The 26,770-nt window shown below is 49.9% G+C and overlaps 2 protein-coding genes across 2 annotated transcripts in view; one reads left to right on the top strand and one right to left on the bottom strand.

Moving 5' to 3' along the window:
• LOC142027846 (uncharacterized) overlaps positions 1–26,770 on the top strand; it is a 327,572-nt gene that overhangs the window by 161,387 nt on the left and 139,415 nt on the right. The window lies entirely within an intron of this gene.
• Positions 18,083–26,770, bottom strand: part of LOC142027833 (maestro heat-like repeat-containing protein family member 2B) — a 34,416-nt gene continuing 25,728 nt past the window's right edge. Inside the window, exons 23-36 of the mRNA XM_075022034.1 lie at positions 25,917–26,078; positions 25,567–25,689; positions 25,171–25,238; positions 24,689–24,824; positions 24,488–24,583; positions 23,926–24,030; positions 23,589–23,712; positions 22,547–22,653; positions 21,953–22,105; positions 20,698–20,843; positions 20,289–20,451; positions 19,819–19,994; positions 19,067–19,204; positions 18,083–18,870 (exon numbers count right to left, since the gene is read on the bottom strand). Coding sequence (XP_074878135.1) covers positions 18,534–18,870; positions 19,067–19,204; positions 19,819–19,994; positions 20,289–20,451; positions 20,698–20,843; positions 21,953–22,105; positions 22,547–22,653; positions 23,589–23,712; positions 23,926–24,030; positions 24,488–24,583; positions 24,689–24,824; positions 25,171–25,238; positions 25,567–25,689; positions 25,917–26,078 — 2,034 coding nt within the window. The 3' untranslated portion in view covers positions 18,083–18,533. The remainder of the gene's footprint in view (positions 18,871–19,066; positions 19,205–19,818; positions 19,995–20,288; positions 20,452–20,697; positions 20,844–21,952; positions 22,106–22,546; positions 22,654–23,588; positions 23,713–23,925; positions 24,031–24,487; positions 24,584–24,688; positions 24,825–25,170; positions 25,239–25,566; positions 25,690–25,916; positions 26,079–26,770) is intronic.

The raw sequence follows: 26,770 nt of genomic DNA, 5'->3' as shown, positions 1-26,770 counted from the left end.
TCCATCACACAGCCCAGAGAAAAGTCTATTGATTTTGGAGAGTTTCACCATTATACAAAAGCTGGACAACAAGTCACTATCAGTTTTGTTTAAGGAAAAATTTCAACACCAGTGCACGCAATTTCAGCATAAAGAAAAAACACATTAATATAGCAAATACCTTATGGTTTCTTCCAGCCAACAGAAGAGAGCTTGAGCCATGGTCTGTTCCACCACATCAGCCAGAAAGGTGCTTATTCCTCACAGCCAAGGACTAACAAATTATCAGAGAGCAACAAGCTGGCATCTTAAACTGCCCAGCCTTTCCTGCAGCCAAGACCTCACCACTCTGCAGATGGAACGTATTGTCCAAACTATGGCAGGGTTCACCAGGCTAATCTTTACTTTATCTAGGTAGTGATTTGCAGGCAGTGGAAAACAAACAAGCAAACAAATAATGAGATCACAAATTTCCTGAAGCTATGAGAAAAGTAGGTATTGTTTGCATAGTAATTACCCTGGTTCAATTACAGTAAGAAGAGTCTTAAAAGAAAAGTTGGTCTCCTTCTTCTGAGGGCAAAAATGAGTAAGAAACTACAATTATCTTCCCTACTTATTTCCATCAGAGTTGAAGTATTTCCTGTAGAAGATGAAAAAGACAGTACTTAGCATGAAAATAAGACATTTATTTTCAAGAGATGTGGGAAATTCTACACACTACACCTCTAAAACCTTCTGTTCATTGCCCCTAATGTTCAATAATTTTTATCCAAAAGTAGTACTACTTCTTAGATAGACTATCAACTGCTCTCCAGTCACATCATTATATGCCAGGCGTGTTAATATAAACCTGCAGTCATTCTGCTGAGGTCCCTGTTCTAAAAGTGGTCTTGATTATTTTTCCATACTATCTTAGTGTAGTTTCACAGATGACACTGATAGTCCCCATTTACACAGTGAGAATAAATCCCTAAGATCATAACACTATGCATTTTGAAACCTGCAGATCACTTTCCCCAAGAAATTGCACAAATAAATCACCTGAAAGCAGTAAGAGTGTAGGAAAATTCTACAGCTCCAGACAATGTGCAATCAGCCAGCGCACACTGTATATATTCCTTTGTCTTTATCACGTCTGACAAGTGTACAGTTTGACACTGACAACAGAGACTGCCTGTTCATCAGGAACAGGGCAGAATTTATAGAAATACCTCTTGAAAGAAAGCACTCCAGCTGGAGTGCCAAATCTCCATGTCAGCTCCAGACTGGTAATAATTTGTGCTCTATTTTCCTGTAAAGCAGCCTTTTCTTAGAAGAATATTCAAAGAGCTTTTGGAGCTGAGTGTAAATGCTTCAGCTATAATACGTCTACTAAAATGACATAGTGCAACTACAGGGAGAACAAGCACAGATGATTCAGGATGTAGCAAAGTATATAGAACTGCCTTTTGCCTCTAAATTACCATGTTAAAAATGGTTTAGGTCAACTGGATGGCTGCCTAGCAAAATTTGCTGCTGAAACGGTCCAGTTTCTAAGTCAGAGGAGCCAGATTCTGATCACATGCACGCTGACATGCTATTGAGAAAATATTAACTATGTCAGTGAAGGAAGTGTCAGGTTTTTATTGAGTCCAAGGGATGAGAAATCACTGCCACTGTCAATGGCACAAACCCCCCATTTTTACTGTTGCTGCCTGCTGTGGGACTACAGATTCAACAGCTCAGCTGAGAGGCCAAGCACTATGCTGCACTTTCATATTCATTGCAGTGATAGCTCCCAGACGTTATCTGTACAGCATAGAAAAACTCACAGCCCTAATGTGCATTATAGTTACAACCTTTACAGGTAACAGCTTTCCCAACAGGTGATGCAAAAGTGCAACTCTGCTGCTTGGGATATTTTGTTGTTGCATCTTCAGGAGGCCATAGGGAGGTCTGTCCTGCCTTCACATGCCAATACTGCCATGCGTAGAGTCCTCCTGAATCTGAATCTGGTGGACTCCACAAATGCAAAATGGCAAAAGGGTTTTTACCTGGGAACAAGTGTACTGCTCGCAGCAGTGAGGCAAGTGGAAGGCTGTGGAAACCCCTCTGGAGAGGATCTGACTCTTGGGAAGCAGCTTAGCACCCAGGTTATTTCTTTGTGCGGTTCTCTATGGCACAGGTCATAGGTCTTACATACATGTGGGACCACAAAGGGGATTTGCCCTTTTGCAATGCCAGAAGGAGTGGCAAACTGAGAGAAGGCAGGAGAGGATGCTCAACTCCACTAGCTTTGCACCACAAGGGCTTTCTGTGGCAAGTCTTTCCCTCTGCTGTCCTGATAATGAGCAGCAAGCTCTGCTTCGTCAAATTCGAACAGAGTCGAACAGGAGGTGCTGACAGAAGAATAAATACGCATGCTCTGGGTCAAATCCTGAGAAGTCACCATACTAGGAGCGGTACAGGGGAATGCGGCAGCCCGCCAATAAAGGAAATGACATACTGGGCAAACCAGAGGACCATTTAAAATACTCAAACCCAAACTATTGGCAGACATCCTGCAGGCAAGGTCAGATGGCATTTGCAAGGCAGCAGGGAGGAACAGCCTCTGCAGCTGTAACCGTTCAAGCAGAGGGCAGGAACCACCCTGGGGGACGCAGCACAGCCCTCCACATCTGCCACCATGGCCCCTGTGAATAGCTACCCCCAAAAACTGTATCTTTATGGCTACTGACACTGACAGATGGCAAAGCAGGAAATTATTGGCCTTGGGACCTGAGCTCAGACTGATGCATGAAAAAAACCTGCAGAAAATCACCTTATACAGCTGGAATTGGAATCGATAACTTATCAACACTACGGAGAAGGGGGGGGAAAATCCCAGTTCTCTCTGGCCTAGTGGTTCTGCTTACTAACTAGGGCTATTCTGTAGCAGTCAATATTTTTGCAAACTGGACGTAATTCATGCACAAGTACAACATGGATTGAGGGTGGCTGAGGAGAAAGGGAGATAACAGAACAAAACCTTTGCCTGGACAGTATTTGGATTTGGAGAAGTTCTGAAGCACCTCCGTCAGATGACACAATTTCTTCCTCTATGACAGCCCAGAAAAAAAATGGTGTCACAAGGTCACCATGAATTGTACTCCCAAGGGGAAAAACAAAGGTTGTCATCATCAATGGTAGGTGAGACTAGGAAAATATTAAGTGCTGCCTTTGTGTGTTGCAATTGTTATTATACCTTCCCAATATGTAATTTGATTTCTAGAAGCAAGTATTACATAGTGTCTGTTTTGAGAAGAAATTTTCTGGCATACTTCAAAAACGCAAAATTCACAGAGAATTGTTTTTTAAAGAAGTTAATGTGTCTGAAAACTCTGTTTCATTTACAGTCTAAAGGAAAAACATAAATACCTTATCAACCCTTAAATTGCATGCAATTTGATGCACCAGTATCAAGTTAAAAATGAATAATTCCATGCCTAAAGGAAACAACTCTCACTTCATGTTGAGGGTCATTTATGCGAGTTGTGCGTATTTAACCAGATGAGGAGAAAAGTATAATACACACTCGCGTTGCGGGGTGGGGGTGGGGGGATTAAAAAAATAATAACTCTATTTTTGTAATTCTATTGAGTTTTCATATTGTCACGCAGACAAATTGGTTCTATATTCCTGAGCCATGCTGCATTATGCCAGGGGAGGAAGGCACATCCCTGCTTCACTAAATTGTGGGGGAGTAGACTCAGTGGAATGAAGAAAGAAAAAAAAAAAAAAAAAAAAAGCTGATGAACACAATCCATTCTCAGCTGAAGTTGTGGGTGGGCTCCAGGATATTTTGGTAACTCACTTGCACAATATACTGCTGCAATGTGCAAAAAAGAAACAATGCCAGCGTGCTGCACACACCACAGTTTTAACCTCCTGTAAACCGAGTCACACACCTTGGCCACACGGTGTTCATCTGGATGGAAGATGCAACAAGTGAGCCGGGGTGCCCCATCCTGCTGCCAGCAGCAGGCTGACCCCCCCGCCATGGGACGGCAGGCAGCACACCCCCAGGCTTCTCCACATGCAACCCCAATTGTAGCAGCACAGGGAGTTGCCACCCTTCCTCGCCAGCACCAAACCATGGGGGACACCGCTGAGGCTCTGTACACCCACAGCCTAGCTCAGGTGCTTGCTCCGCATCTCTCCAATGCCCAAATCACGGCTGGCAGTGGCCCAGGGCTGGCCCTAGGAGAAGTCCAGCTCCCAGGACAGGCCCTTGGCTCCCACAGCCAGCACCAAAATTGCACCCAGGGAACTTGCTCCCTACACAAACAGATGCACTCACTGAAAATATAAACCCATCTCCCTGCCTGCCCTGGATGCTCCAAGTTACTCCTAGAGAGGTCCAAAAGCCCACAAAACCCCATCTCCCGCCCAGGTATTAATACAGACTCTCTTGTACACACGTTTGATAATTTTCTGCAGTGAACAGTGGAACACGCATTGCAAAACATAAAGGTGAAATAAAAGAAAATAGCATTTCTCTAATGGTGAAAAAGCGGACAGCCAAAGGCTGTAAATTGCTTTACAAGGTCCCACCAGGCATGATGGGTTGCTGCTGTCTTTTCTCAGAACTTAACTCCTCTTTCCTCTGTGAGCCTATAGGCAAGGAAGCAGGTTTTAAGGCAAATCAGAGACCTTCTGCCACCCTCATTCATGCAAGGGACCCCCTCTCCCCTCAGCTGGACCAGTTAGAAGGAATTTATCCGGCTACTAAGTGCAGGTTCAAGGTCCCTTAATATGTTATTTCTTACCTTGTGATAGGCATTTGTCATGGTTTAACCCTAGCCAGCAACTATGCACCACGTGGCTGCTCACTCACTCCCCCCCCACCCAGTGGGATGGGGGAGAAAATTGGGAAAAGAAGTAAAACTCATGGGTTGAGATAAGAACGGTTTAACAGAACAGAAAAGAAGAAACTAATAATGATAATGATAACACTAATAAAATGACAACAGTAGTAAAAGGATTGGAATATACAAATGATGCACAGTGCAATTGCTCACCACCCGCCGACCGATGCCCAGTTAGTCCCCAAGCGGCGATCCCCCCACCCCCACTCCCCCCAGTTCCTATACTAGATGTGACGTCCCATGCTATGGAATATTCCTTTGGCCAGTTTGGGTCAGCTGCCCTGCCTGTGTCCCCTCCCAACTTCTTGTGTCCCTCCAGCTTTCTTGCTGGCTGGGCATGAGAAGCTGAAAAATCCTTGACTTTAGTCTAAACACTCCTTGGCAACAACTGAAAACATCAGTGTGTTATCAACATTCTTTGCATACTGAACTCAAAACATAGCACTGTACCAGCTACTAGGAAGACAATTAACTCTATCCCAGCTGACACCAGGACAGCATTTTTCTCCACATCCTGAGTATTCAAAGAAAGCTAGGTAAATCCGACTTAAGACCAAAATTCACCTCTGAGCTCAGAGCAAGATTATCACGCTATTAGGATTCATTCTGGGGACCATTACACATACTGAGAAAAAAAGTGGCTATACAAGAGCAGAGTGCTCTCAACCTTCTCATCTCAGTGAACTTCAGCTATGAGAGAAGAATGGCCCAACATTGACAGAGAAGAGACAGTACAATAGAAAGGTGTCCAAACACAAAACTCTGTTCCAAAGTTTCTATGATGGTTTTGTTCAGCCCTGTGGAAAATACGCATATATCTGGTTTTGCTGATTTTATTTTCTTTGACATTTGAAACTTATAACAAATTGGACTCAATTTAATACAAGAATTTCTAAGCACGTACATGTGGCATTTCTTTCCAAGTAATTTTCTTCTATTATTATCAGAATAACTCCTTACGTACGTGACAAAGTCTCTGTGTCAGTACATTCTAAACCTTACAAGAACAGGATTGTACCAGAATTAGGTATTCCGTATCAAATGCATCTTCGACAGACTCAAGTAAATGAGGAACAAAAGTTTAAGGCTGTCTGAAACTAAGTGCAGTTGTCAGCTGCTGTTTTTCAAACAAGCCATCTAGTACTCACATCCTTGGAAAAGCAGTGATACAGAGCCAGAGAAATTAACTGTATCCCAGGGGCTTGAGATTGAACGCTAAAAAAAAAAAAAAATAAAAAATTACGTGGTTCTTCCTATATAGAGATTCAAGAAGGTAGTGGAAAAAAAATTATTAAATGCTTGTTTGGGGAAATTTTTTGAACCAGAAAATTGCGTAGAAGATAGCTCAAAACAGTGAAAATTATTAGCATAATAAAAACAAAAACGTGCATATGGTACAGTCAGTTAACAATAAAATTTCATAATTGCACCACCATAGTTACTCTTAGCAAATACCAGCTCTAGACTCAACAAAAGAGCTCTTCCTTCTCCCACTGACTCGAACATAGCTACACACATGAATTTATCTAGTTATCTATCCTAAGTTTGTATAATTTTGGAAAAAAAAAAAGGGAACCCAACACACACACACACAGAAACCCACCCTCCATCTGCAAGGTCAGATCAGAGAGCCAAAGGGTGCCCCACACAAGAGAGCATCTCTGCCCCCATGCTCCCCCTGGCTGCCCCAGAGCCAGCTCCGCTTCCCAGCCCTTCTGTGCTCTATGGCAGCATGCCAGCCTTGAGCAAGTATTGAACAGGACCTGAGTATTCAGTATCTTTTGGTTTCAGCTCATCTATAAAATGATGACAAAAAGCAGACTTTTTGTTGGGGGGAATTTTCAGCTGGATCAGGCCTATAACGTAGTACTGCAAAAAAGCCAAGCAACCGGAGGGGGGGGGGCGGGGGGGGACACATGACAACCCAACAAAAAAAAAACCCAACAAAAAAACCCCAAACACCACACCAACCCAGCCACTATGTATTCAGTAAGAGTACTACATGTATATGCCATCGCTTCTGAGAGGAGTGCAGGCAGAGGAGATCATCATCCGTGTTGGGCTGCAGGTTTCTCTCTGTTCTGAGCACCTCACCACATGCAACGTGTGCATGAAAAGGCGTGGTGTGAAATGGAAAACCCTGCATAACAACATAGTGGCTTGGTTGATACAGCTTAACAATTGGCCATGAAAACAAACAAACAAAAAGACAGGACTGTACTTGAGAAATACCTGTTTGCCAACTTAATTCTTATCATACAGTCAGATCAGTCAACTGCAAACACAGTTACAGATATCTGTAATAAAATATTAATAGCTCTTGTATACTGCTTCCACAAGGTAATGTAGTGAAAAATGAATGTTGCTAACACACTTCCACATTTTCTCTTCTGTTACGGCTGAAAGCTTACACTGGAGAAAGCCAGTTTACTGCAGCATTATTCCTTTTTTCTTCCAGGAGGTATTTTTCCTTTAAACCTTAGAGAATAATTAAAATTCCTCACACAGGACAATGGTAAATAAGATTAGGGCATGCATTTCAAATGTAGCATACTAATGGCATTTTTGGACCTCATAATAAATCATCTCTATTCTCTGCAAGCAGTAGAGAAAATGGATAAAATATCTGAAATATACATCCCAATATATGAGTCCCATAACTTCACTCTTATCTTTCCATGTCTCTGACTTGCCCAGACATCTTGGCATTGTAGACAGAATATTAGCTTTTTTTATACATCACACAACAACCCAATAATCTCATTAACTGCAAATACTGTAGGAATGCAGCAGCCTGCTGATACCCACAAAACCATTTCAGCTTTTGCCAGGGCCAGTTGTCAGCAATAAGCAGCCAAACATACATTGCTCTATCTGATTCACTTTATCATTTCATTTTACAGCTTCTGTTTAGCACTGAGCTGATAGAAGAGAAATGTTTTAACATTCAATATGAGGACTGCTTATGTCAATACACTGAAGCTGCTTTGGTTTTGTACCTAACCTTTGGATGATCTCATCTCTTCCATAGGTTTCTGACATTTATGTTTGTTCTGAGTAGCTGCAGTTTACCCTACTGCAAACAGTAGGATCATGACTGGATATTTCCCTTATCTGATAGGTTTTCTCTCAGCTTGCTTTTCTTTTTCCTTCCATATAACATCAGCAGAAACCATTGCAGTGTTTTCCACCTCCCCTGGGCTATATCACACTGTATCTATTGAGACAACTACAAACCTTGTTTCCTGGTTTGGGGCAAATCCATTTCTCCTGATTCAACTTTGAGTTCAGGTAAATCTCAGCCCTCTGTTAAACCCTGGGAGGGTGAAATGGCCATGTGTATGCTATGCCTGATAAACCCTGTCCTAGTTTGCAAGAAATCCTGCTGGTTTTGCACATTAGACATTTCTTAATATTTCTTTCCTCTAGGAAATCATTTTGGCTAAACAAGGATAACAAATTAGTTTGTCTTCTAGTTTTCACAACTAGTAGAAATGAAAAGAGGAATAAAAGATTAAGGAATATGGAGTGTGGGTGCTTTTATTTTCAGGAAATTGCATAGATAAAAGAGAATTTTTTTCTTCCAACAGACATTCTCCAAATCCCCTTTAAGTTCAATTTTCTGCTGTACTTCCCAGATAAGCATTCAGTACTTCTTGGTTTTAGCTCATGCAATCAATATAAATCAGAAAATTGTTACCCTCTGAATGCTAACTAACACATTTTCTCTTTTCTCTTCAATAACTTCAGGCTAGAGCAGGTACTCCTCACGCGGGTTGCTGTTTGCGGTCTTCAAAGATGAAATCTTTATCATGGACTTTTGTTACTTTACAATCTTTACTATTGACTTTCAAGTTCCTGTGACAATGGAAAGGCTGTCACTTTGAGGCCAGCCTTCAAAAAACTTCAGCTTATTTACAGCAGCATGAGCTGAGCGTGCCAGCTGACTCGTGCCTTATTCCTGTGTCTGTGGGAAGGCTCCTTTTCTGCACCAGATGCACCACCAGCATCACACCAGCCATCACAGCCTGAGGGCAAGCGCAGACCCCCATGGGGTTGGCATTAGTGCTCGCTCAGCTCCCTAAACCTACTGCCAAGTAGGCAGCTGGAAGCTGTGAAGTTTAGTCAGAAATTTTGATGGAAAATGCCAAAAAGATAACTAAAAGCTGCCGAGGCTTTTCTTACATCAAGGACTCAGAAGTTCCACTTACAGAAAGCTTAGAAGTGAGATCAGCAATTCAGGGAGCTGGAGAATTTGATTATATGATAGCTCAGTTATTGTGATTGTAATGGCAACTCCACCTGAGGCTACAACCACTTCCCAGGTCAACTCAGCTGTTCAGGATGTATCTGGTCTGGAGGATCTTGTTTAGAAATAGCTGTTAACTCTTTTGGGGAAGATTTCCACGGCAAGCCAGCAAAATCAGTGATACAACAATATTAACAAATCTCACTCACACAAAAATCCAGTTAAATGGAGAAATAAATGCACACTCATTTCCCAAAGTACAGCACACGTGAAGTCCTCCCCTAATGGATGAGCACCAAAGTGGGTGCCTGAATCATTCCAATGACTTTCTAGCAGAAAGTATCATTGTATGCAGGACTTGGTCACCATTTTCAGTTCAGCACTTGGAAAAAAGCAGTAACCTGCTTTGAAGGGGAGTCAATCCATTAATTAATAATGGGAGACAAATTAAAATACGGTAGCATTAAAACAGTATGAGAAGGAAGGTGTGACTGAGGTACTGTTCACCTAGACACAGGCAGCTCCCACACAAGCACAGAATTACAAACAGGCTAAGGTGACAGCCACACAAGTACACCCTTACCCCACTGCCCAGGGCACTGCACCTCTGGGGGTGTCCCCACAACACTGTGCCTCCAGTGGTGCTCACAAGCTATTTCAGATTCAGCAAACCCCATACACTCCTCCTGCAGCAATTCAGCATTTTTTTGGACCCCAAAACGACTTGACATTACTCTTGAAGCTATCCAGCTCTCCAGAAGCTCTTAAAAAACAGACACTCCACAAGCACAAAAACCCCTCCAGATTTCCTCAGTCAGCCACAACTTTTCCAGTTTGTGACACAGCCTTACTCATCGTCTAGCTACAGCACGTTTTTACAGCTACAATCCATTTAGCTACAAAATATGGGTCCAAGCCACTTCCAGATTTTTCCCCCCAGAGGAAAACCTTCTCATTTAACCCACTTCTCAGCTTATCCTTCCGACAACATAGCCACACTGCTTATCAGAAGGAGCAGAAAAGACAGGAATGAAGAAAACAGACAGAAATAACTCTTTTTCTTCCAGAAATTTCAAATGCTATCATTCTCTTATTGCTAGGCATCCTGCTCACCTCCTCCTCCATGCAAGTGTGAGCACCAGCAAGGGTACAGGTCTCAGAGGTATTGCACATAGTGCTGCTTTATAGCTGTCGTTTCTGATTAAAAGCTGCAGGTGTACTCCACTCGAGCGAGGCTGGATCTCTCTCCGGGACTGCCGTCAGTCCGCATAAGGCCCCTACATAAAACAAAAAGAAAAAAAAAAATGAAACGCTGCAGCTCTTTGTGTTCATCTGGCTCAGCAATGAACATCTAAATATAAAATGTTTATTGTCACTTAAGGTGAGCTCTGTGTCCCAAGCCAACGAGTTGGCATCCTGCAAAGCCAGGCATATATTTGCAATTGTTGCCATCCAATAGTTTGCATTGTTATGAACTAGATTTAATGGTTACACTCTGTATCTATTACCCATTTAAATTACTCTTCCAGCATGTGAATATTAAACACTGGAAAAGGCAGATGAATGCCTGTACAAAACTACAGTAAGAAAAGAAAGATTCTAACAAAATGTTTAATAGAAACAAGTGGCACCCTGACTCCAGTGATGTTTCACTCCTCTCTGCTGAGCCCAGAACTGGATGACATTGTTCCAAACTTGTTAGCGTAGAATCATAGAATAGTTTGGCTTAGAAGGGGCCTTCAAATGTCATCTAGTCCAACCCGCCCCCCCCCCGCAATGAGCACAGGCATCTTCAACTAGGTCAGGTTGCTCAGAGCCCTGTCCAACCTGACCTTGAAGTTTCCAGGGATGGGGCATCTACCACCTCTCTGGGCAACCTGTGCCAGTGTTTCACTACTCTCACTGTAAAAAATTTCTTCCTTATATCTAGTCTGAATCTACCCTTTTTTAGTGTAAAACCATTACCCCTTGTCCTATTGCAACACTCTCTACTATAAAGTCTGTCCCCAGTATGCCAGTAAAGAAAACATTTCCATCCTTACTATTGTCCTGTTTGAGTCTTGATTTATGAGATCTAAATTTTACACATGAAAGCATTCTTAAGAAAATCATACAAATTAGTCCCTCTGACCTAAATGGCAATAGGAAAATAAATAAATAAATAAAAAAAAATCACATCACCAAGCTGCTTTTGATAACTTTTTTCCCCACAAAAACTTTCCTGCAGACCAGGTGTTCTTCCATGTTTATTTTCAAATCTTTCTTCCGTCTTTCAAACTTAAGGGGAAGAGATTCAACATTTTTGAGCATGATTCCAAGTGCCACGAAGAATTATTGCACTGGGGAGAAAGGAGGACTTTCCACTCAAATTTTATTTTCTTAATTTGGTTTTTTGTTGGTTTTTTTTTTAAATCTCATGCCCAGGACATGGACATCTTTCCATAGACTATTTCTAAAGCTGAGTGCTTGGAAAAGTCCTGTCATCAGGACACTGCAGCGGTGTTCAGATCATTCTGCACTGGAGAGTCCAACATCACCAAAAACTTCCTGAGAAATTTTGAAGGAAAAAAAAAAAAATCTCTATTTTGAAGGAAAAAAAAAAAATCTCTATTTTGAAGGAAAAAAAAAAATCTCTATTTTGAAGGAAAAAAAAAATCTCTATTTTGAAGGAAAAAAAAAATCTCTATTTTGAAGGAAAAAAATCTTTATTTTGAAGGGAAAAAAAATCTCTATTTTGAAGGAAAAAAAATCTCTATTTTGAAGGAAAAAAATCTCTATTTTGAAGGAAAAAAATCTCTATTTTGAAGGAAAAAAATCTCTATTTTGAAGGAAAAAAAATCTCTATTTTGAAGGGAAAAAAAATCTCTATTTTGAAGGAAAAAAAAAAATCTCTATTTTGATTTTAAAAGACACCATTGTCAGGAACAATTATCCCTCATTTTTCTCATTCTCTTCTTTTGCTATAGCTTCTGGGAGGGAGCTATCCAGCTGTCATTTCCTCCTTAGCATGACACTGCATTTCTTTGTTGCAGCCAGCTCTAGGAAGTCATTTGGACAGTTAGTGTCCAGCCTGTAGAGGACAAGTCCAAGTCTCCCCACCAAGTGACACTGTAAGGACATCATGCTGCCATGGTCCATCCTCACCATGCAAGGAAGAAAAACAAGCCAAAAACGTTTTACTAGTTCGGGTTCCCCTGAAGACAGGGAAGGGGGCCAAGATTGTGCAAAGTTAATCGTGCCAGGGTGCGTGTACGAGGGGTCCCCGTACACGAGGGTATGACAGTCCCTTGGTACAAGACCCGGGCACAAATGTCCTTCATAGCACTGGGGTGGGAGGGAACAGTCATCATTCAAGCACATCCCTGCGTGGCTCCTTTGGACTGTACCCCTGATCCCTCCTATGTACCTGAACTGCTCGTCTGGATTTCTACAGCAGCTGTTGACACCCTTCCTTGGCCTCCTCCCAGCAGAGCTTCCCTGCTCCTGCAGGACTGGCTGGCAGAAAGGGCCACAGGACCTCCTGCCATCTTCCAAAGCAACAATCCCCGTAAAATGCAATGGATCCCAGAGGTGTTCAGTGGCAGCAGGAAGAAGCAAACAAAAAAACAAAACAAAAAACCCCAAGAACTTTCTAGCATGAACAACTGAAAAAAGATCCTTTGAATCACCAGATCTTCTCTGCTGCCCATAGTCAGTTCTCCTAAACTCCCCTAAAAAAAAACCACAAACCACAAACCAAATCAAAAGAAAGAGAAAAAAAAAAAAAAACACAAACCACAAAACCAAAACAAAAAACCCCCAGTGAACAAAGATCCTCACATTCAGCCTCCAGTGAATAAGGGCAGGGAATGAATTATGGGATAGCAGATCCTTCACAGACCAAGCCTGCCTGCTCTCTGCTCTCATTTTATTGCGCAGCATCTGCCTGCTGCTCCTGGCCCAGCAGTAGCCACTGCCACGACGCTACCTGTCATCGGAGAAGGGTGGCAGCTTCTCATAGGGCTTAGAGGCACAGTCTGACACATCATGAAAGTCATTCCCTTTCTTAGTCACTAATTGAAGTTGGTATTGCAATTTTCCTCTCTGACCTTTGGATTCTTGCAGCACGGGCATTACTGTAAAAATCTCCCAGCATTGTAGTCTGACCATTACAGGCTCTTATTTCCCATAACCTGCTCCCAGTGCAGCCCACTGACAATCCTCCCGATGCGGCAAACGCCAGAAACATCTGTGGTAGCAGATTCCCCCCAAGTTAAGGGAGAAGCTGGAGAGTGGATCAGCCTGGTTTGGTGAGAGCCCCTGCTAAATATTGCTAAATGCTTCTCTTCCCTGTCCCTCTGCTCCTGCCCTTGTGGGTGCTGTGGTCCCAAGAAATCTTCAGACAAGGGGTTTCACAAACCCTGGCCCTGGCTACAGCCCAGTCCCAGGGAGCTGCAGGAACACCCCAGATAAATGTGTGTGTGTGTGCACACACCATCCTCAGGCACTGGGACCACCGAGGTCCCCAAACACTGTGGTCCTCCCTCGCAGGTGCTGGGTAAAAGGGTGTTTTAAGGTGATTCCAACCAGTCTTGCACGAAGGAAACAGCCTGGAAAACAGCCTAAACATTTATGTAAACACCATGGAGAAGGGGTGCATGGGTATATACAGAGAGATTTTAATCTTCAGCTTTTCCAAAAGAAATAAGCACCGAAAACAAACAAAACCCACCCCAATTAGATGAGGGGTAAGCTTTCAACACCTCTGATTTGACCACACCACCTAAAAATAACTGACAACCATCACACCCTAGCGATCATCATAAAAAAAATTGTATTGAAGGCCTCCCCAGTACTAAGTTCCAATCAGATAGTTCAGAAACTCAGATTAAAAATAGACAGAACTCCACTTTTTGTTCTGAAACAAGTGCAATCATTTAAACTACTGTTAATAATATGTCATTGCCAGGTAGTTGCCCTCACAAGATATCTGACACCTAATCTATTACCATCTGCTTATATTCAACTAAAAATGAGATGCAACAGCATTTAAAGCTATACAGAGCTCTTTCAGCTGGATAAAAAAGCATGAACACATTTTCTTCACTCCTCTCAGTCTGGCTCATACCTCAAGGTCTGCATAGGTTGCAGAGGGTGATTTTTAAATTCCTACAGTCTTCTCAGAGTTTAAGCTTTAAGTTAACACGAAAAGATAGATTTGAGCTTCCAACACTGCAAGATACCGCTGTAATATGGCATCAACAGTCATGCCATTTTAATCAACAATGTTCCTATTCAGTGAAGCACATTTCTGATCTTCAGCCAAATCATGCAAGAGAAAATTGCATTCATACTCCCTGGTACTGCTGCTTCTCAGTAATCCATTACTGCATTGAAGCAGGTCAAAAAACCTGTCTCAAAGACACTTCTGCTATCAGATCTTCAGAGGAGGGGCAGAAGGGGCAAAAAGCAGCACATCTCCAGCCCACAGTCCCACCAGGGCTCCTTTACTCACAACTAGGGACACTCATGGACCTCAGCAAAAATGGGACAGTGGTGAAACACACTCCCAGAAGGCAAGCCTTCTTGCCTCCCCCGAAAAATGAAGCCAGACCTGCCTAAAGCTGAAAACAAGGCTGTAGAAAACATTATTCTCTGCAAACCGCAGAGAGCCGTGCTCTGCAGAGGGAAAGCTCCCATCTAGCTGCCTGCACAGGCACGTACCTGGGACAGAGAGCAGAAATCACAATTTGGCATCTCAGACAGGGACACAAGAACCCCCTTCCCTGCCTGCTACTGATATTCAGCACGATACCGAGATGATGAAGAGTCAGGCAATGTCCGAGATTCTGATTCATCTCTGATAATCAGAAAGTAGCTTTACCTGCACCCTGGGACCAGCAAGCAGCCAGCTCCTTCAGCACCTAGACATTTTGTTGGCAGTGAAAAGCTTCATAATCTTAAGCCTTTACTTCCAATTCAAATACTTCATTTACAAACAGCAAATAATATTAAAGTGCTGTTAGTACTGGGCAGATAAACATCTAGTATCTTTGGAAGAGAGGCAATCCACAATCTGAAGGAAATGCAGCATGGCTTCTTCTGCCTTTTTATTTATTTTATACTTAATGCATTATTATCATCCTACAATATGTGTACTATTTTGGTTCAGTAATTAGGTTTCTTCTCACAGTTGCATCCAGGAAGACAATCTCTTCTGGAAGTTGTCTTTTCTGTCGGTGAATAATTAAAGGAGTATTTTTGGCAGGACATTTTTCTCTCTTCCATCATCTTGGGTTTTGGTTTGGTTTGGTTCTTTTATGCCTAAGCTCTTGTTTCCAGCTTTTGTATCCACCTGTGTTTGCACTGTGCTTAGTCAACACCAAAGCCCAGACATCACATATTTGCAGTCTTGGCAAGTTTTATGAGTCCTGACAACTGTGTAGCTGAATTTCTCACTAATCTTTCAGCAGGACCATAACCCTCAGAACCTCTAAAAGAACTTTTACCCCTAAATTCTTGTGTGCCATGCGCCCATCGACTGAATAGCACTCCACAAAGCACTGTTAAATCTTTCAATTTCCAGGAAGTACATGCAAATTTTATGCCACATTTGAGAAAAGAAAATCAGCTCAGTAGTAGAGACAAAACAGAGAATTGGTCAGATGACAGGAGTGATTTAAGGTTACAGCAGATCACTAACTGCACTCAAGTCAAAATCTCAATGAAAGCAAAGATAAATCTCTTTTTGGACTTATTAGCAAGTGTGTCACCAAAACAAGAGTTCTCAAACCAAATCCCTAAACCTCAAAAGTGTTTTGGGAAAATGTATTTCCCCCCCCCCCCTCAATGTTGCTTCTTTACTTACAGTTGTGTCTCATTTTTTTAGCTTTCCCCCCTACCACAGGATCACAACCCTAAGAGATGCCAATACCCTGACACAGATTTCCCCAAGAGCTTTGGCATTAGCACCAAATGCCACAATGCCAGTAAAGTCATGAGAGTCAGCAGAACCGATAAGCAGTGGAGATCCCTTAAATTACCTTTTCCTGGCACCCTGAACTGCCTCTCCACACAGAGAATGAACTGGGGCGACAGCTGGGGTCGACAGGTGGCAACTATTCCTGCAACTCCATCCCGACTCTTGCTTGATTTCTGCCTTTGGCTTCCCGAGGGCAGGCAGATGTTCGGCCACTGCCAGGGAAGCAGAGCTTCCTCACGCGTAATGGTGACCTGGGAAGAGAAGCACCACAACCCTCAATGCCCACCCTTCATCCTTGTCTCCCTGAGCGACGGACCTCCCCTCCCACGGCATTCCTGCGAGCAGTCCTGTCCCATTCCCTGCCCGCTGCAGACCACCCACCTGCAATTAGCAAGGGCGGGCACCAAATGAACTCCTCCTGGAGCCTTGCACAAGTGCTTCCACTTCAAGAAGCACAAGAAGAAGCGGGAGGGCAAGACGGGTTCCCGCCGAGCCCCCCTCGTCCAAATGCCTGCCGCTGGAGAACGCCCAGCTCAGCCGCTTGCCCTGCGCCTGGCACACTCAGCTCCCAGGACTGCCGGAGCCCTCGGCACTGCAGGTGCCTAGAGGAAACTCCTGGCCCCAGGAGAAGGCCCCACCTTCTTCTCCCATGGGTCAGCACAGCTGGGGAGGGCTGCCAGTCTCCTCCCTTCAGGCGGTGCTGCCTCGGAGGATCGCTCCCCTCGGCTGCCACTGTGCCCTGCTTTGGGGCCCGCCCTTCCCTGAGGCGATGTTTCCTCCGATTGGCTGCATGAGATCGCTCCTCCCATCCAGTGATGGGTCAGGCGGCTCATCAGTCATCTCTGCTTTGCTCTTGCCAGCTGTGATTGGTGGAGCGGGCATGCCCCGCCTCCAACCAACACCCCCCCCCACACACACACCCGGCAGGGAGCCCGGCTTTTTCCCCTCTTGCCACCTCTCCTGCAGGCCTCGAAGCTTGACTGGTGGGTTACCTATCGATCACATGCCTTGCCCCCGCCTCCTCAAATGCGATTGGCTGTCCTGGGCCCACTGACTCCCCAGGGACTGCTGGGTGGAGGTTGCCAGGCAACGAACTCCACCTTTAGGGCTGAGAGCCTCAGCATGGAGCTGTGGGCCCTGAGGAAAGGCTGGGGGTCATCAAAGGCGGGTTTGGACCCGAAAACCGAGGATTTCGGCCCGAAACAGGAGGCTCTGGGCACTACAAAGGATAGGCGCGATGCTACAGCTGACGCTGGGGACCCTGCGAAGGAGGGGAACCTCTTGGTTCCTCTGCCCTTTGCCCCAGGGTGCCGTGTATGGGGCAGGACTCTGGACTCGGGGAGAGGGAAGCTTCCCCTGGGTCACGGGCAAGGCTGTGCCAGCCCAGAGCACGCAGGAGGTTGCCACCTCTGAAGACCAGGACGAAGGAAGACTGGCCAGCTTGGCCCTTGCCGGTGCCCCCGCCACAGCAGGAGCCCCCCTCAGCCTGCTGTTCAACCCAGAAAGGGGCTCCGTTCCCGCTTACATCCTCACCTTTACCAAGGAACACCTTTAGGAAGGACTGGGCAAGGCGGAAGCACGTGCTTCCTTTGAGCGAACTTTGCAGAGCGTTCCGTTTGGGTCACGCGCGTGTGGTGGGACCCGCGGGACAGGGGGCTGAGGCTCACGTGGGCTTGCAGCCGGGCCAGCGTGCACAGCAGCCCAAGGGACAAAACCACGTCTCTGCTGGTGGCCTCCCTGTGTGGAGCTGCCCCTGCCCCCTGCAGATGTGCGGAGGCTCGCTGGGGGTGAGGAACAGCACCAGTGGGGCCTGGGTTAACGGGCAGGGGTCTGATGGGCCAGCCAGATGCTACTCTCCGTCCCTCTGCTCGGCCCCTGTGCCACTGCTGACCCTTTAAGGTCCCCCCGCCATTCCCCACTCGTCCCCCAGTGCCCCCCTTCCGCCCCCTGCCCACACACCTGTAACCTCCTGTGACCCCCTCGGTTCCCCCCAGTGCCCCCTACTCCCCCCAGTGTGTCACTGGGCAGTGCTGTGGGGGGTCCCAGCGTGATGGGACACCGGGAGGGCGAAGCCTGCTGTGGCGATACGGTCGGGGCTCTCGCGGGCTGTTCCCTGCACCAGCGCGGGCTGGTGCTGGAGGTGGTCGTGCCGCGGTGGGAGGGGTGGCGAGGGGATCCCCATGGGCAGTGGGAGGGCACGCCAAGGCCCCAGGACCCCACGGGGAGACCCCTGCTCTGGGCTCTGTCCTGGCATGACTCCATTGTCCCCAGCCCGGGAAGATCTGAGAGGGGCCCCACAGCTGGCAGCCCCCAGCCTCGGTGTCACCCACACGTTGTCTCACCAGCTGCCAGGGTGCTATTAGGGAAAGAACAGATACACTCCCCTTTCGGTGTCTTTTGATGAGCTTTAATTAACTCCGTGGTGCTGGCTGGGGCCAGGTATTGCGGAGGGATTGCTCTAGTGCCTGCCTCGCTCGGAGGTCCCTGTCGTCCTGCGGTCCCGAGAGATCTGGAACAACACCACAGGCAGCGCCGTGGGGACCTGGTCCCGGCCAGGTGCTCCCCTGGCCACCCCGCTCCAGGGACCCGTTCGCCAGGGATCTTCCCACAAAAAAAGACATCCCAAGCAGCAGTATCTCGGTAAAAGTCCTCTGACCCCTTCCTTCCCCATCTCCTGCCTTACCTCAGCAAAGAAAGCTGTAGCTGTCATCCGCAGTTGAACTGAGCAGGAATTCAGCCACGGCAAGAGGTTCTTCACCAGACAGGGGGAGACGACTCCAGCGTTGAGCAGGACACTGCGCAGGGGTCACAAGCGAGGGACACAGTTACCCAGGAAGGCCACAGGCCGGGCCTCCAAAATTCACTTGCGCTGATGCAGACACTACTCTTCAGCTCCCGACGGCTTCCCGGGCACGCCGGGAGGGTCCCAGCGGCCATTTCCCTGGGCACAGCCCTGCAGGAGTTGGCCAGATGCATCCCTGGGGCTCTTACCTGGTCAGGAGACGCACCCCCTCAGGGTGAGCCACGGGGACTTCCAGGCGAGCCCACACTCCCCAAATCTCGAGCAGCTGCGTCCATTTCTGCGCCATGCATTTGCCCAGCACCAACTTTATAGCTGAAAGGAAAATCCTGGCAAAAGAAACAAAGTGCAAAATAAACAAACCCAATCAAACAAAACAAGTCCAAAGAGCACCACCGCCAGAAACCCCAAGAACTCTCAAATCGCAGCAGGTTCGGGGAAGACTGATCTGCAGCAGAGCTAAATACCCCTGGAATGATGCTTCACAGCCTTCCAGACTGCAGCTAACGACACTGGCATTTTCTTCATGCCCCAGACCCACCGAAGCAGAAGAAAACCCACGCCTCTAGACTGACTCCACGCTAGGTGTCAACCAAGGCCAACACCTCATACCTCTTCCCACCAGCCTTTGGCCAAGAATGACACCAGTGCCCGCAAGAGTCACTGCTCCAGCGGGGGTCCGTTGAGGGAGTGCAATGCTATTGTGCACACAAGGGTATGCAGGAGGCAAGAGGACGGCCATCCGCAGTATGAGCTGCGTAAGACCTTCCTGCCTGGGAGCTGGAGTTGCTCCACGAAGGAACAGAAGTAAAACCAACCGCGACGACCGCTTTCCACATCTAGGAAGTGGGGCAGGCGAAGCCCTCCCTCAGCCCCACAAAGGCACATGCCTTGGCACGGGGAACTGAAGCCAGCCCCTCCATCTGCCCCTTCGGCTCTTTACCTGCACGGCTTCTCCACATGCAGTTGTTTCCAGCTGGTCATGAGCAAAAGCTGCCTCTCCCCACCCAGCATTTCACTGGCCCACCTGAGCAGGCTGGGAAGGAGGTGGGGAAGCAGTCGCCTGAGCTCCTCCGTGCTCCTCAGGGCAAACACCACCTCGGAGATGGCACGGGTGATCTGCAGAGAAACATGACCAAGAACCACCTGTTCAGGGAAGGCCTTTTCCCACCAGCCTGGTTCCCCCGCCTGCCCAGGGTGGGGGGTCACTGTCCGCACTTGTCACTTCTGCGACAGCCTTGTGGCTCAGGAGTACCAAACTGCCCTGGCTCCCCGCACTCCTTGAGGCCGGCCCAGCACAGCGCCCTGCGAATCTCCACGGGCACCCGCAAAGGGCACCTGACTCCCTTGCGCCCAAGCGTGAGTTAGCAAGCAGATGCCGAGCTGCAGAAAGGTGTCTGCCGTTGAACGTACCGTCAGAGTCTCCAGAGCAGTCTGACAGCTGTGCTGCTCACAAGGGGAGGAGTCCGTCCCCAGGCGGTCGTTTCCTGCTCTGTTTAATTTCTCCACTAAGCACCTCAGGATCTGAATCCCAAGGATGCTTCTCCCCAGGCTCCTCCACAGCTCCACCGTGTCACTGCAAGGGAAGAGACGTTCACCCCTGAGCCCGTATCCTTGCGGTCCTGCGGTGCCCTCAAACCTCCTCACCTGCAGTGCGGCTTACAATGCCCCACTCACAGCAGAGACACAAGCACGCAGTCTTGCAACACTCCAGACTGCTTGGGCAGAAAAAAAAGACCTGCTTCTCAACCGGACCCCCCCAGGGCAAGGAAGCTGCAGGGTCCCTGTTTGACTACAGTGGGGAGGTGGGTAGTGCCCGTACCTGTCCATGAGCAGACTCTTCTGGAGGAGACTGCTGATTACAGGCTCCTGGTGAAAGCGGGTGAGGAGAAACACTGCACGGAGCAGGAAGGGCCTGTGGGTGCTCTGCTGCATGTAGCTGTAAAGGGTGTTCAGGATTTTTGGCACCTGAATGGAAGAAGAGGAGAAAGAAGGGCTCCTTTACCCCCTCCTGTGGGGCCCAGGCAGAGTCATTCGGCACATGAGCGATGCCTGCTGCCTTGACACAGAGTCCAGATCCAGCTCGAAACCTCACGCCTTCCACCCTGCCTGACCCTGGCTCACATCTGGAGCCCAGTGTGCTCTTGGCAATCGTGCACCTGCATGCACACATGCACACGCATGCACACGCTCACATGCACAGCCTCGGTCGCTGCATGTGCCCAGGCCCAACCCCATGAGCGGCTGCGTGCCCTGTGTGCACACAGAGGACACGGACCCATTTCACGCTCAGCGCTTGGCTAACTCTCCCCATGTGTCTGTAGCGATGCAAGACCACGACCAAACACGCTCTTTGAGACCCCGCAGATGCCTTGCAGGGCCTCTGCAAGCGCACGTGTCTCCTTCCAGAGGAACCCCGTCCTCCAGGGACGCTTTTCCTTGCCTCTACCCTCCTGAGACTGAGTTAGTCTGCACTGCTTGAGCCACTGGTGGCCCTAGAGCCCAAGCGGAGCGCAGCAGAGCGTGAGCGGAGGAGAACAGGAGCCTTGAAAGGGCAGGCACAGCACGAGGCCAGAGGCTCCCAGGCTACAGATGGGCAGCAACTAGTGGCTAAAGGAAGGGCACCTCACAGGCTGGGTAACACCACAGTCGGGGAAAGCAGTGAGAGCAATGAACAACTATGCAACCTGTGGAAAACCTAGCGTGCCCAGCAAAGCTCAGAGTAGATGGAATTGGGGACCAGTGAAGAAAGAGAAGGGTGAGGTGGGTCCCAGGGCAGGGAGGACTGACAGTGACCCCAGAGGAAGGGGAGGAATGGCAAGGCTGGTGCCTCCCAGTGCCTCACTCATGGGAAGGACCCGGACCAATGGCAGCCTTTGGACAAGAAGTGCCCATAGCCTTGTCACCAGCCGGAGCAGGCGCCAGCAGCGGGTGCTAATGCACGACTCGGACCATCAGTAGCCCCTTGGCTCGGCACACAGGCGGCATTTCTTGAGCCCATGCCAACTGCACAGGGTGCAGTGCAACAGCCAACAGGAGAAAAGACGAAGTCTAATGGAAAAAAAGCTCTCCTTTACCTCCTGGACTATCTCCTCTCTGCATTCCACCAGGAAGATGAACACCCACTTTCTCACTGCTCTTGCACGTGGGGGCATGACATGCAGCAAGCTGTCCAGGATGGCAGTCAGAAAGTCCACAGCCTGTGCTGCAGGGATGCACCTGCAAACAGCCTGGAGAGAAGTCAGGAACAGGAGAGCCCGCATCACAGCTCTGCCCCAGCGATTCGGAAAGGAAAGGCAACTTGACGGGACTGTTAGTTCAGCAGTCATGGAGGGGCCAGTCTCTTGGCCCTCCTGCTGTGCCTACAGTGCTGTTTACATCTGGTGCAGCTAACCGATTTGGAAGTGTCTACCCCCTTGTTGTTTGCTTATATACCAAATTGGTATTCTGACAAGAGCACTCACGCACGCACACGTGTGTGCAAACGCACACATCACGGTGTCTGCTCCAGCGTGCCTTAAAGGACGGTCTTGCCTCAGAGCCTCCTGCTACTTGCTAACAACAGCTGTCCTGGACAGCCCGCTCTGGAGACAGAGACTCTGGAGGGGAGCAGGGAGACGTGCAGGAGCCCAGGAGCTGGGCCCCCACCCCACTGTTTCGGGGCCAGTTACCTTTGTTATTTGGGTACAGGTCTCCGCAAAAGTCTCGGTGTCCGGGCTGTTCAGCTCCTCACAAAGGCACCGGATCTCATCTGCCTGCGGCACCTTCATGCTCTTGGCTGGAACAAACAGCAGGAGAGAAGAGGAGTCACGTCTACAGAAAGCCAACCTCTGCCCCCAGATACCAATAAAGGAGAACCCCCGTGGTGGCAGGGAAGGCCACAGGGAAAGCCAGGGCCCTCCTGAACTTGGGGCAGCGGGATTTCCTGAGCCTGATAAATGGCTGACAAACCCCGGGCTGGAAAGAGCCCTCTTCCTCCTTAAACCTTTTGCTGGGGCTTCAGGGTTTCAGCAGCCTCTGCTCCTAGCAGCTGCGTCCCCTATTCCCACACAGGCCGCCATCGTCTCTGGGAGGCAGGAAACCTCCCTGTGACTTCCTCAGCACAGGCAGACCCTGCTGCCTGAAGAGGAAAGGCTGCAAACTCAACCCTTTGCAGCACGCTCTGGGCCTGCAGCTCAGATCCCTCCTCCCTGCCCAGTTTGCTCTGGGCAGCAAATTGGCTTCCTCTCTTGTGCTCCCCAGGAGATTTCTTCCCTGCCAGGGATGACTTTGGAGACTGCCTGGGTAGCTGCCTGTCTCTCCAGGCTGAAGGCAGGGAGCGAGGGGGAAGGCACCCTCTGAAACGTCGGGGACCTCATCCGAGCGAGTTGTCTGACCACCCTCTGTCTCTCCTGCCTGGACCGTGGAGAGGGACAGACGTGGAGGGGGACAGTCCCCAGCATTGGTGACGACGTCCTGCTCTCAGACAGCAGTGAGGGATGGCCCTGACCACCCAACCTCACGCACGCCCCGGGGAGGTGGGACTCGGCAACACTCTCTCAGGGATCCTTCCTGAGATGGGCAGGGGGGCAGAGGGCTAACAGGGTGGGGGCACAAAACCAGCCCAGCACGTTGCCTCCCCCTTCCCTCCACGGGACCCCGGTGGCGCCAGGCCAGGAAGGGAGGGAGGGAGGATCGGGCTGAGCAAGGCTGGGAAGCGCCTGCTCTCCTCACCTTGCATTTGGAGAAGGTAGCCAAGGCAGACCCATGCCCTCTGGTGGCACGTGTCCAGGCAGTCGCTGGTCAGAGACCCCAGCAGTCCCACCAGGGAGCCGAACTGCTTGTAGGGACATCCTCTCTGCAGGGGACAGCAGCAGGAAAAAGGTTGCAGGCAGTCCCAGCGCCCGCTCGCCTCTACTGCCCAGCCTGCTCCCTGGGCAGCGACCAGGCAGAAGGGCTGCCCCATAATCCCAGGGGCCCCGAAAGCCAGCACCCAGCTGGGCAGGGCTCCTTTCCAGGGCCACGAATGGTGGGAATGGGGCACTAGGGCACGCGGAGGGTCCCTACTCACCGTGAGCTCACATCGCTCCTTGCAAGCGCCCAGCACGTGGGTGCAAACCCGCAGGGCTCTCTCCCGCTCCCATTCTTTGGCTGAGGTGAGCCAGCCCTTCAGGACCTGGGGCAGGGGGCATCTCTCTCGCAACAGGAATCTTTCTCTCCCCGAGATCCCTCTCCCTCTCCCTTCTTCTCTGGCCCCTTCCTGGCGCATCCCCCGCCCCACCAAGCACCGGCCCTGCAGCCTTCACCGCCTCGCGCTATGCAGCCGCCTCTGCCCTGTGTCAGGTCTTGCTTCCCTGCTGGCGTCTCCCTGCTCCGGCCTTCCCCCCAGGGCTGCTCTCGCCCAGCTCAGGGCTGGCTCTTGGCTTTCCCTCCACCAGGGCCCACTTCACTGCCTGTCCTGAGGCTGCAGTGGCCAGGCACTCCTGACCCCCAGCCCCGGCCAGATGCACAGCCCCAGAGCAAGGAGCCAAAGCCCCATTTGTCTGGAGGAAAGGTATCCACCTCCTATCACCCACTAAGGTCTCGATTCTCTGCCCTGGCAACGCTTTCCCTGTTGCCCCGTGGCTACTCACGTGGAACACTTTGCAAAAGCAGGCAGAGGTCGCCTCAGCCTCCAGAAGGGTTTCTATGAGGTGGCCCAGATCTTCCATGCCTCTCCTGTGCAGAAGCTAAAAGCAGCAAAGGAGAGCTGAGGCTATGCATCATGGGGGCTGCCAGGGCGTGCTGAGGTGGGATCCTGACCCAGAGGTGGGCAGGCACTGGCCGGTGGGTACCTCCATGTTCACAGCTGCCCTCACACTCTTCCTTCCCTTTTTCATCTGCTCCTCGGAAGGATGGGACAAAACACTCTGGCAGCACACTGCCAGCAGGTTGCCATTTTCCTTCCTGCTCAGAGGCGGCCTCAGCTTGCTGGCCAGAGGAAGAAGGGAGACAAAACAGAAAGGGGATTTACTAGCCCTCTCCAGGGTGGTTTAAACCACAACTGAGTCCCTCCTAATCGAGGGCCCCAAATCCAACCCCCCCAGCCCATGCCAGCGAGCACTGCCTTCAGCTCCAGCAATTCCTACCTCCTCCCAGGCAGCAGGCAACCCCCCCACCCCCCCCAGGTTAAGGAACCCCTGGGGCTCCCTTCTTCTGGGAGACACCTGGAATGGGGAACACCCTCCCACTCCACAGCCCCAGCAGCTCCTGGCCCCATGCTCAAGCTGGGCTGGGGCACACTGGGAGTGCCCAGAGCCTGGGGAACAGACCTCACCTCAACTCCTCCAGGGCCTGAAACACTCCATACACCAGGGAGTCCCAGGGCTCCCTCTTTATCCAGTCCTGCAAGTCCCAGAGACAAGTGCAGAGTTGGCAGCGGGCAGGGACACGGGACAGCCCTCCCGCCGCCCCGGGGACAGGCTCTGCTGCCAGGCTTGGGCAGACGCTGCCCCATCTCCCCCACGGAACCCCAAAGGCACAAAGGCACTGCAGGAGGGACCCTGCTCCTCAGCCACAGCCACCCAGTACCAGCACCCGAGGGCCCCACCAGCTGCGGACACAGCTCCAGGAGCTCGCGTGAAGCCGAGAGGCCATCATGCCTCTGGGGAAACCAGGCTGACGGCACAGCCCAAAACTCCCCCGTGTGACGGCTCCAGCTACGGACACTCACCAGCAGGGTCCGCATCGCCTCCTGCTTTAAGGAGAGCTCAAAGCTGCCGCAGTCGCCCACAGCCTGGATGGCACAACTGACCTCGGTGATGCTCTGCACCAGGGCGAGCTTGAGCTGCAAGTCCTGAGGCCAAAGAGAGCAAAGCACCCCTTGAACTCTTTGAAGGGCTGAGAGGTGGAAGAGGAGCATGGGCAGGGAGAAGCCACAGAGGGCTTGCATCTGGACACTGAGGACAAACCCCTCCTTGGGAGGTCTTTAGGAAGAGACCGCCCATCTCGGTACACCCCAGCCCCGAGGGGCCGGAGCTGGGGCACCCGGGCATCCCCACCCTACGCGCCCTGTGCTCCTACCCTCTCTTTATCTCTGGAGAGCCTCAGGATGTTGCCCATGATTTCTTTATCCACACAGGTGAGCAGCTGCTCCTTGGGGGCATGCAGCGCAATGCCGCTGTAGGTGCGCATGAGAGCAGCACGAATGGTCCGGGTTCGCTCCATCTTCTGCCGCCGCTGTACCTGTGTCGACAGAGATGCCCTGAGACATCAGCCCCGGGACTCCTGCGGCGGGCTCCTGCGGCAGGCCCTGCCCCGCACCCTCGCCAGCTCTTTGTTTCCCCCAGCACCTCCCAGCAGCTCCCCGAGCTGCGAGTGCTGGGGCTGGGAGTTGTTCCCACCCCGCAGCTTGAGTTCTCTCTCTCGGAGAGGGAGGAGGTGCAGCCAGCATCACACACGCTGCTGGCTGTTATACCACTGACTCGAGAGGCCGGGGAGCTGTCTGGAACCTTTCTGCGGACAGGTACCCGACATAGCCTGTCACGGTCCTGCTCAGAGCCGTGCAGCCTGTGCGGGTCAGTGGCGCAGATGAGCCCGGTCTGCTCACCTCCCCAGGCCAGGCTGCACTGCTCTCTCTGCAGGGCCCTGCCCTGCCCAGAAAGGCTTCCCCACAGCCCCCAGGTGGGGAGCAGAGCCAACGAGACCTCACCAGGCTCCTGCTCCCAGCCCTCAGCTTTGAGGAAGGGGCAGAGTGTCACACTGTGCCCACCCCCTTGTCACCAGCTCCTGCTGAAGTTAAGTCAGGGCAATGTGGCTGCGAGCAAGCAAGCAAGCAAGCAACTGCTGCAGCTGCCCCAGCTGGGTGGCTCTGATCCACCAGGTGCCAAACCCCATCCTCTCCAGAGACCCCTCAGGGGCCCCAAGGCCAGGATGTC

The sequence above is a fragment of the Buteo buteo genome, unplaced genomic scaffold (assembly GCF_964188355.1).
Source record: "Buteo buteo unplaced genomic scaffold, bButBut1.hap1.1 HAP1_SCAFFOLD_62, whole genome shotgun sequence".
NCBI classification, from domain to species: domain Eukaryota; kingdom Metazoa; phylum Chordata; class Aves; order Accipitriformes; family Accipitridae; genus Buteo; species Buteo buteo.
Note: the sequence above shows the minus strand (reverse complement) of the source record. Positions and strands in the feature narration are given on the sequence as shown.